Below are 11,153 nucleotides of genomic sequence, written 5' to 3' on the forward strand. Positions count from 1 at the left end.
CCAAAAGAAAGTAAATAAGTTTACTTGGTAAGATTTCTATGCATGATAGAAATAGTGGGAGCTAATGACACTTTAAAGGTCAAGGGCCATGAAATTATGAAATCCAATAGATAAGATCTATGCACAAAGATTGATTTAGTAAGATGCAAAGATGCATAATTCATTTGTTAAATACAAACCATAAGTAAGATGCATATTGATGCACTACTCATATAAGATATGTCTGCTAAATGATCCAACATGAATAGTTGGGTAATAATCCCTATTCAATGGAATAAATTCAAAATAGTTGAATACATTGAATAAGATAAAAATATTTTGTGCACATCATAAGGTTAATGGGAGTAAGATAAGTTATTCATTAAAAGTGTATAAGATACATTTGGCAGTCTAAGAAAAACAAAAAAAGCCTAAAGAGTTAGAGCCTAAAAGGGGACTCAACAAAAGAATTTAGGATGACATGTTAAAGGAGTTTAACATAAAGAGAATCCTAAATGCTAAATTAACAAAAGTAATGATTGGGCAGTTGTATTGGAATGGTTTTAAAACAAGGGCTAATTGCATGATTATATCTATAACCGGATACAAATTCTTTTGTTTAGACTGCAAAAGGAAAGATATTTGGATCATTGGTTTAATAAACCAATAAATTATTTTGAGTTGTTAAAGTAACAACTAGAGCCATTATAAAGAAACCAAGGTCTTGTTGTGATCTAAATGAGTATTTCAATTATTACAATGGAGATTATCAAGCATATAAATTAATATATTCCTAAATATTACAATTGAGCTGTCCTAGTAGAGACACAATCGCTTAGCGAAAAAGTTCAATATTGGATACATTAGCAATTACTCAAGTACAAGTGGGAGATTGTTGGTATATGACCTTGTGCCAATTGGATTGGTCAAGGAATATATATTAATGATTATTTAATTGCATAACTATATCTGATAAAGGCATTCCTTCATGTTAGTACAATAATAAGGAGTTATTAAGTATAATTAGATGAAACCCATGGAACATAAAGGCCTTGCAAGAGAATTATAAAGTTATTACAATTATAAGATCTCTATGCATTAAAGCCATGTTCTTAAAATTGTTCTTGGTCATTGTATTGTCAAGACAGGACATTAATAATGCTCAAAGACTAATACAAATTAAGCCTCCTTACTTAGGAAGTAAGCAATCGATCTCATAGATTGAAGTATATCGGATACTTGAGGATGGCATGTGGGTGCATATTAGAGAATAAGTTTACTGAACATGATTCGTTATAAGAACTCCATTTCATGTTTCACTCAAGTGTTTATAAAATATGTTCTCATGTGATAGTCATGCAACTAGTCCTCGAACTTGAGACACTAGGTCAGTTTGTATGGGGAATGGCATGCTTCAATTTCACCTTTACAAGTTTGGAGGAGACCAGATGCCTAAACAGGATGTTTTTAGGTGTGCCATTAAACATGCGAAGGTGGATGAGTTGTTAAGAGAGGATTCATCGTCTCAAGTAATATGAAGGGATGTATCTCACTTGTTCTCAATTCTGAATTAACTTGTATAATGTCTTTAGCCAAAGCATGATGAATTTAAGGAAAGTTAGTTTCCTAAATTCATAAGGTTAGTCATGAATTATGAAAACTAATATAAAATGTCATAAATAGACATTGAGCCATGCTTTATGATATATCTGAGATATTTGATGAAAGGATCGTATTGCATTAAAAGGCTTATCACTAAAAGGCTTTGTCAAATTCTTTAATTGTCTCTCAAACATTTGCATGATCATGATATATTGCTAAATGCCGCTCATGATTCATAAATATAAATAAATTATTAAATTCATATTTGATTATGATTTATATTTATTACCAACATGTTACAAGCCTAATGAATCACATATATTAAGTGACATGATTGAGATTAAATAAGACTAATCAATTAAGTTGGATTTATTTGACATAAACCAAAATAAAGTGAGAAAATTAATTAAGTTTACAAGGACTTAATTGAATAAAAATACAAATGTTGTATTTAAGGTCACAACTTAGTTTGGCTATATAATTATATTATGTTAGCCAACTAAAATTATGATGAAAAAAAAAAACCTTTAGCCACTTTTTAGCCATTTCATGAAAATAAGAAAAGAAAAATAGTTTTCTTTGTCTAATAGAAATAAGATCGGCAAGAATTTTTGATCTATTTTGTTTCAGAAATAAAACTAGCTAGCCCAAAAAAGATCATATATTTGAGTCGGTCTTATCAGTCAATGTGTGGATCGCTGTTAAAGGCCAAACAGTTGGGTGGCTGAAGATTTGACAAATCTTAAAAGTAATGAAGCAAAGATTTCGGCTGTTGGATTTTAGACTGACTTATTCTCTTTTTCAAGTTTCTTGCTTCGCTACAAGCCCTTTTGGATTTAATTGGTTCTTGATTACAATATTTAGAGCAAAGAATGTAATATTTAAACTTATGAATGTTCATAATTAATTTAAAAATTACATGAAAAACATAAACATTGATCCTATGAGACTCGACAATTTCTTTGATTAAATGCATGTTTTGTTTTTCCATTGTGTTTTGTTTTTAATTTCATATTTGGGCATAAGGTCGAATCTCACCAACTTGGATAGCATCACTCAGAATAAGGGACAAAGTTCATAAGTTACTTTTACCTTGAAATGTTCTTAAAAGTTTGACGCTCAAATATGGAGGTAGCATATTTCTCTTAACTATTTCCTGAATTACAAATGTTTCTCCCTCTTTCTATGTTCTCTTGTACCGTTTCTCACTCTTACCTTTATGTTGTTCTCATTATTCTCTATATGGCATTATGCTGTAAGACAACTCTTAAAGTGAATAAGTAGTAACCAAAATCATGTGTGACAACTAGTAACTACTTAATGATTTTCAACACTGTTTCTAGTTATTTTCCAAAAACTATCCTTCTGAAAATGAAAAAGAATTGCCGACTACATAAAATTGAGGCCCTAAAGATTCTATGTTTCTAACATTTCTACAAGCAGATAATCAAAATTTTTTGCCAAAAAAGAAAAAAGTAATGGATGAAAAAGGGAAAACATTCTTCTGCACTTAAATCTGGTTGAAATTTTATACATGAAAAACGGAAAAGGAGCAAAGAGTTATTAGTCAGAGTCCTCTGTCCGGCGAGAAGCTGAAAGATCCTCCCTCATGTGTATGGTTGATTGTTGAACTAACCTTACCAATGCCTGCACCACCTCAGACATTGGAGGCCGAAGCTTTGGGTCCGACTGGCAAAGATACCGAACAACAGAAGATGTTAGAATTTATTTTAATATGATAAATCAATATGAGTAACATTCTAGGATATTTTGTTGATTGCAACATTGTTGCTCGGCTACAGGAATTGGCTCTCACCTGCACACAGAGGGCGATAATATCAGCAAATGGAGGGAGAGACTTGAGAGGATACAGTCCCCTCAAGGCGGGATCAACCATTCTTGCCAGTGCATCTATGTCATGCAGCTTAGGACTGGCCCATTTCACCAAGCACTCTTCTGATTTTGGTCTTTTACTGAAAAGAAAAGCGATAAAATTAACTCAGATGCAAAAATTCTGTATATAAAGCAAATGATAAGGGATTGAGTGAGTGATTTAGGCTCGCCTGTCGAGAGGCATCCGACCAGTCAATAGCTCTAACATGACCACTCCAATACTGTAAACATCACTCTTCAGTGTGTAGGCTGCAGGCGTTGTACATTCTGGAGCATTGTATCCTAGTCCGAGGTTTTGGCTTGTACGCTGAAAAGGATTGTAAGGAAAACCTTAACTCTTGTTTCGGAGCAAATATCAAATGCAAGAAGCTACAATCATTCTCTTTAAAATATGGTGTTTATGGATGTTTTACCATTGCAGAAATGGCTTCCATACATGCCAATAACAAGAACCTCTACATTTCCTCTATTAACAAGAACTGCATACATTTGCATGCATCACTCATATTTCTACTTCTTTTGGCACCAAAAAGAATATAGTTTTCTATACTTTCTTTTGTCATTTCTTTACTCATAGAAAAAAATTTTACGGCTACTTGTAAAGTACAAACAACAAACCATCAAAATATGGCTACTTATCAGGAAGGGAAATGAATAATAACTGAAATTTGCCAAACATGTCAGATTCTTGTTGTATCTGGTCATCAGCAGGCCTATTTTGAATTCATATAGTGAAAATTAAGGTTGCGTTCCAGGTACGTTGTGTAATCAAGTAGTATCAGAAATTTGAGCAACTCTTTCAAAATTGAGTGAACGACATATATATCTCCAACCAGATAGAAAAAGGCAATCTATTAGAAGTCAAGAAAAATACCAACCTGATGAAAGTTTGCCATACCATAGTCAGATAAATGAGGATTGAGTTCAAGATCAAGCAAAATATTAGATGACTTGATGTTCTTATGAACTATAGGCGGAGAACAAGAATCATGGAGATACCTGAACAAAACAATGTTCACCAATGGATTAATAATTTAGAGGAAAAGACCAGCAAAGCTTCTAAATATTGTATCATCACTCACTAGGAAGGTAAGAACTTTGGCAGGACAATTATAGAAGGTAGAAAAACATGGTGTTACTACAATCACTGTAAATATTACACTTAGCTAATTCATGATGCAATTTAGACTCAATAAAGGGCAAATATAACATATACAGATTAAGTATTCAAGTTAGCTTTGAAACAGCAAGTTGAAGGGTACATTAACCGTATGTGCTAAAATATGTTGTATAAAAATTAAAATTATTTTGTAAATTCATCACATATGTTGTGTATAAGTTAGATTCATTTACATTATAATCTCTGCTCATCAAATTACATAAAGTGAGAAATGGAATTCGAGCCATCAGCTGCAATACCACCTTAAAGCAGTTAAAGATAAACATCTGTAAAAGCTTGTTTTGATGTCCTTCTAAATCAACTCAATTCTCTTGTTTATATTTTAAGAGCTTGAACATTTTTTGTTGTTTTCAGTTTGAGCTGGCTTGTGTTTTGGTTTTCTGGTTGAAAAGGCCCAGCTCTGTACCGATTGAGACAAGCCAAGTAACACAAATATTTAAGAGTTTAAAAAGGAGGGCACAGGACGAGCAACTGCAACTAGGCTACTGCCATTACCGTATGCTGTTAAAAATATAGATTTTTTTTTGTAGTGTAACTGCCAAGTTATGCATGAATGTAACCATCTACTACAGTGACATTATGGATTCAAAATCCCAAGGGGATTTGATTATTTTTCAATATAATCAATATCGTAAAGAAGGAAAAGACGATAACCAATTATTGAAAACAAAAGAATTTGTTTACTTACTCAACAGCCCTGGCTGCACCTAAAGCAATTCTGATTCTGGTATTCCAAGTCAGTGGTTTGCTAAAATCATCTGACACATGTAGGAACTCATGGAGTGAGCCATTCCTGAAATAGTCATACACTAACATGTTATGCCCCTGTTCTGAACAGTAGCCAACAAGTTCAGCAATGTTTGGATGGTGAAGCTTTGATATGTTTGTAACAATTTCCGAAAATCCCTCTGGCCTCTCGCCTTGAAATAGTGGGGACTCTATCTTTTTCACTGCTAAAACCTGATAGACATATATATACAGGAGTAAATGGGATGGAATCTTAACATGCAATTAAAAAGAAATGAAGAACAGAAGAGAGAAAAACAATATGCTAACAAACTGATGTAGTCCAGTCGTTTACCTTTCCATCCGGATATTTTGCCTTATAAACACGTCCAATGGTACCCTCACCCAGAAGGCGACCTGATGCAAAATTAGCAGTAGCATTCTGTAAATCCGCCAAAGAATAAGGTACAGCATGAACAGAGGTGTTTCTTCTGCCTTTCAGACGGCTTGCAAACTCATTTGCACTGAAGGAAACACGACCAGAAACTGAACGCTTAAGGCCCATTGACGGAGACTTTTGCAAAGACTTCATATCTATGGCAACACTTGAATCCATTGATTTAAATTCTGACACCAGCACACATCATATAATCAGAACAATTTGTCACATGAAAACTATTATTAATTAGTTATCAAGCAAACAAAAGATGGTAAAAAGGCCAAAAATGACACGAAGTAACCAGCCAACATCGATCTAAAACATATAAACCCTATGCACTGCAGAAATCTTGGAGTGGCATGTAACATCTGCTGGAATGCTTGGCAAACCAATTTTTGCAATTCCAACCTCAGAGCTTGTAGCGAAAGTAACTTGCTAAAAGAAACTGAATAACTAATACGCACACACACACGCACACACCTCTTTCATGGGATGTATACGAGAAAAATAACATACTGCAACAACTTTAAACATGGAAAGAGTCTTGCATGCTCATGCAAAGAGCATGGTTCAAAACAGTTAGAAAGGCAACTCTACTTATGATTGTGACATGCAGAAACCACAAACAAATGGATACCTTTAGGGTCTTTTAAAATGCCAACATATGATTCAGGGCTTAACTCCCGTGATTGAAGGGGAGTAAATCCTTTACGCCCACTGATCATTTCTTCATCAAGAAAATGCGAGGATGGAGGAGGCGACCTTCTCTTTGAGAATACAGCAATAAGAAGAGCAAGCACCACGAGGACACCTAAACATGATACAGCTATAATTACTGCGTTCACAACAGACTTCTCCACACCATTACTTTCCTTCCCTTCTCCATTAGGATGACTGTGTTGTACCCCAGGGGGTGGAGGGGGAGCCGGCCCAGATGACCAAGAATTTCCTCCAGTTCTTCAAAAGAGATGATTGCAAAGTCAGGAAACAACTTTTAGAGCACTGCAAGAATAAACAAAGAAAATTTTGTAGCATACTGACTCTAGGTTGTCAATGTCCTTTAACTCATTAGGAATCCATCCAGTAAATTTGTTGTTTTCAACATTCCTGCCAGCAAAAGTGTAAATTGATATTGTAAGGTCTCTCAGGTTTTCATCAGCTTCAATGTGAGAAAAAGAAGAATTGAAAACCATCATTTTCAACAAATTTAATCTTCTGGTCACATACAGATCATTTAGGGGAAGGTCAGCAAGGACATTAATTGAACCAGTGAATTGGTTGTCTTGTAGATGCCTGTAGAAGAGAAAACAAAGGTAAGCAAGAAAGCACTTGAAAGAGAAAAGATTTAAAAAAAAAAAAAGAAAAGGTAAACTTTTTTGCCACTTACAAAGTGTTTATACTTGCAAGATTTGCGAAAGAATTCGGCAGCTTGTCTGACAGTTGGTTGAATGATACATCACTGTATGTCACTCATGTGTTAGTAAGCAATACTACCTATATGTCTAGAGGGGTTCTTGTTTCATTTTATTGAAAATACAGAATACAAGAGAGCAGCGCAAGTGCAAATGGCAAGACCTAACCTTATGTAATTTCTGAAAATCCTCTTGAAGAATAAATAAACAGAAGTTAAGGCTTGCTTTAGTGTTTATTTTCATTTTCGTCAATCTTGAAATCTTGATATCATAATGGTATTTAGTTTCTTGTTCAAATAATACAGAGTGTATTGATGTCTAAACTCCATCCCTGTGCCTTTACTTGGTTACTCTTGGTTTGTTCCCTTGTTCATTTAAATTTGACTGCATTTCATCAGATAGTGCAATACTACATCAGGCAGAAAGTCACGTTCTAAGGATTGCGTTCTCATGAATGTCTTAACACTTATCTCCTTTAATGCTCCCATGTCACCACTCTGCATTTGTCTGAAAATTTTCCCATTTGAGAATTTTTCTTTCTGTAACCTAGAAAAAGGCCCCGAGGCTAGTTGAGGCATCAATATCGGAAACTTGAAAATCCATCAAATTCTGTTTTAATATTTTTCTGCAGAACCAGCATATTTGTGCATAAAACAACCTTTCTGAGGGTATTTATGGTCTTACAATTTAAGTTCAGTGGATCTTGCAGGCACTTAAAAGATAAAGGTTTAATGATGTGTCATAGAGAAAAGTTAATCACATCATACTAACGAAATTCAATTCTTCCCATAAAACCTTATCAACTTCAATTGAAAACCTTAGGGCCTGTTTAATTGTAAAAATTGTTTACATTCCCCATTGATAGAGAAAAGTCTTGCATGTAAGTAGAAAATAATGTTTGCAAGTAGAAAAAGAAAAAAAGACTTTCTTTTCAGCAATACTTACAATGACTTGAGTTTTTGAAGTTTCCCAAACATATCGCTCAGCTGTCCATTGAGTTGATTATGGCTAAGATTTCTGCAGCCACCAACCAAGTAATTAGACATGGTAATTTCAACTGATGAAATTGTTAAGAAATAGAAACAATCAACTATTTCACTTACATGTCTTCGAGGCTGGTCATCTGAGATATTGAGTAAGGCACAGTACCACTAAACTTATTTTCAGAAAGGTCTCTGCAAATCGAGCTCTTATGATTAGTGTGATATTACAGGGAATCAAACAAATGAAATCAGGATATCGATATGCAACCCTACATCAAGATCAAGGTCATCAAAACCAATTTTTCCCATCCATTTGGAGGTTGTATTTTGTTGCATTAAAACAAATTAACATTTATTTGGATAACTTCATTAAGTAAGCTAGTGTAGTGAGACAAGAGGTGCTAGTCTTAACCATTGAGCAATACCAACAACATACAAGGGAAATTTCTACCTCATCTAGTTAAAAATATTGGCTTAATAATAATAATACCATTTTCAACGGCTGTAAGCAACGGAACTTCAAAACAGGTAGACAATGGCCACAAGTTAGACTGGACTCCAATAGCTATGTTCTCAACATTAATTGCTTAGCAAAGATACAAAACCTCTTAAAGAGAGTACAAATGATTTTTCGTGTTCATTAATTCCGTTCAGCTTACTTACATGTGTACAGCATTTGGAGGTAGTTGGTATGGAATATCACCTTCGAGGTTGTTCTTGCTCAAGTCACTGTACTATGACCAAACATGCATTGCCTTCAGGTTATGTTCTCTAACAGGGAAAAACAAATAAAAAGAAACAGAAAATAGAACATAAAAATTTGCCAAATTCTAGAAGCAAATTCTCACAAAGTGGTGACAGAAGTCAAACTTGATAGCTGGTAGCCCAATTGTCCACTGAGTTCATAGTCAGATAACTTTCTGCAAATTTTTAAGCAAAAAAACAGAAGGGGGATAGTTCAGAAATTCGAATTATGTCCTGTTGAATATAGAAGAATGCAAGCACACTTCAGTAGACAGATAATAGGGAAGAATAATAGAAGTAATGGAAAATGACCTACATTTCAGTTACAGATGAGCCTGAGCATTTGATCCCTTCCCAGGAATCGTCACAAGGGTCACCGCCATTCGCTCTCCAACCACTTAATTGTGATGGAGTATTTAAGCTTTTAAACATCACATTAAGTGCAGAAACTACAAAATACGATTAAAAAGCATCAAAACCTTGACGCATAAAGATTTATGTTGATGTAATGCATAGGACACCCGAGTTCCTAAGCCAAAAGGATCGATTCTCACAGTGGGACAGTACAACACAAATTACACATATAATAGTTGAAGATCAGAAGAAATTATAGTGTTGCCACTTTTTCTCACAGGAAATCGGACCTATTTCCAAATTTCACGACTTACACAGCATAGGCCAAACATAAGCAGAAAAGATCTTGCCAAACATAATATGTTTGTTCCTATTCTTTAAAACCTCGGCAAAGATAGAAAGGAAAGTAGAGCAAGAAACTTACATGTATCATTAGCATGCATATTCTTTTATTAATGCATGCATCATTAGAATTTTATTCCCAGAAATGCTTCCAACAAGAATCTAACTATTTGACAAGGAAAAGGGAGTAACTCGTGTGGGTGCATACATATTCAAAATTGAATCATAAATAATCCACAACATTGAAGTTGAATAATAAGTACATACCATCTGGGGAATCTGTTTTGGAGTGGACCAATGAAATGAGGATCCCCAGAGAAAGGATCAAGTATCCTAGAAGAAAATGATGCATGTTCCTATGCCAGAAAAAGCCTTAAGAAAAGCAGAGGAATGTGGGGTTCTATTCCTTTCTATGATTTAGCTATATCAAATGCAGAAACCCAAGGAGGTGGAGGTGGAGGAGCTGAAGAAATTATAAACATGAACGATAAACTCCTAAAAAAAAAAAGCCAGTGTTTGTTTCCCTTATTTTGTATCGTATGGGGGTCTCTAGGCTGTCTTTTTTTTTTTTTTGAATATCCTCTAGAGGTGGCTTAATGTGGTGAAGAGAAGGGTACAGCTAACAATGTTGAGGAGAAGGGGGAGAGAGGGAGTGGCATTGCCCTTGCAAAGAGCGAAAGCTGAGGAGAAATAGGAGCCTTTCAATGTTTTCCGGATCTTTGTAACACTTATTCCCGCCTTCTCTAACTGTCATCTTTAACACTATAACAAATATTTCATTCCAGGCTTGTCTGGCAGCATTTTAGAAACAAATAAAGGAAGAGCAAACAACAGCACTGTTAACAACTATGGCATAGCTTACAGCTATTGATATACTCAAGCTATACTTTGAATTCTTTTAACTTTCATATTCAAATTTTATAGCAACAACTTGCCTATAGACATAATCAATTTTTTGATAAAATAATGCATAATACTTCAAAAAATTCTTAAAATTATTTTAAAAAATTCAAATATATTCTAATTCTTCTCTTGTTATAGACTTTGCACATGCAAATATACGTTTCGAATAAATAATACAAACAATAAGTCCAGATTATCGTTCCCATAAAAATCTATTTCTAAAGTTTCACTAAGTGTTAAAGTTATATAACAAACTAATCTTATTTAAGCTAATCGAAAATTGAAAAGCTAATCAAAGATAAAATTAAAAATAAACACTAAATTAACCAGAAAAAATTAAATATGTTGAGAAAGCAATAGATTAAAGACCTAAGATTATGGATTCATTCAACATTTCATTGGATACCAGCTTCTCTTGTTATTTATCTTTTTTGAGTGATTTTACGAACCTAGAATTCAAAGCTATGAACAAGTCTCCGTGAAGATGCTTGCACAAATACTTAACTTAATTAGTTCACTATATATCTATGACAATCAATTAAATTAAGTTCATTAAGCAAGTGACCTAATTTGGCTATGTATGGCAATTGGTAGAT

At 34.1% G+C, this 11,153-nt stretch overlaps 1 protein-coding gene across 2 annotated transcripts; it reads right to left on the reverse strand.

Moving 5' to 3' along the window:
• Window positions 1-2,941: 2,941 nt before the first annotated feature.
• Window positions 2,942-10,108, reverse strand: LOC18595540 (protein STRUBBELIG-RECEPTOR FAMILY 5). Of its 2 annotated transcripts, XM_018129862.1 has the most exons (16): window positions 9,922-10,108; window positions 9,275-9,407; window positions 9,063-9,134; window positions 8,878-8,943; window positions 8,335-8,406; window positions 8,177-8,248; window positions 7,207-7,278; window positions 7,047-7,112; window positions 6,861-6,926; window positions 6,457-6,776; window positions 5,736-6,007; window positions 5,343-5,614; window positions 4,353-4,473; window positions 3,645-3,781; window positions 3,398-3,554; window positions 2,942-3,270 (listed from the first exon to the last, which is right to left on the reverse strand). In XM_018129862.1, exons 1-16 carry the CDS (start codon window positions 10,004-10,006, stop codon window positions 3,145-3,147), a joined length of 2,109 nt encoding a protein of 702 aa, XP_017985351.1. In that variant the 5' UTR covers window positions 10,007-10,108; the 3' UTR covers window positions 2,942-3,144. The 2 variants fall into 2 exon arrangements, with proteins under 2 accessions (XP_017985351.1, XP_017985352.1); XM_018129863.1 differs by lacking the exons at window positions 9,275-9,407; window positions 9,922-10,108 and having other exon boundaries at window positions 8,878-8,948.
• Between the last annotated feature and the right edge of the window lie 1,045 nt (window positions 10,109-11,153).

Source organism: Theobroma cacao, unplaced genomic scaffold, assembly GCF_000208745.1.
Source record: "Theobroma cacao cultivar B97-61/B2 unplaced genomic scaffold, Criollo_cocoa_genome_V2, whole genome shotgun sequence".
In the NCBI taxonomy this organism is placed as follows: Eukaryota; Viridiplantae; Streptophyta; class Magnoliopsida; order Malvales; family Malvaceae; genus Theobroma; species Theobroma cacao.

Bases quoted from the DNA above. Each gene is read 5' to 3' on its own strand.
- LOC18595540 (XM_018129862.1), bottom strand. From the start codon at position 10,006: ATGCATCATTTTCTTCTAGGATACTTGATCCTTTCTCTGGGGATCCTC. The intron at 8,944-9,062 runs GTGAGAATTTGC...GTCATAGTACAG, and splicing joins TTGACTTCTGTCACCACTTT to TGACTTGAGCAAGAACAACC. The intron at 3,782-4,352 runs GTTGGTATTTTT...AATCCTTTTCAG, and splicing joins GTATGGCAAACTTTCATCAG to CGTACAAGCCAAAACCTCGG.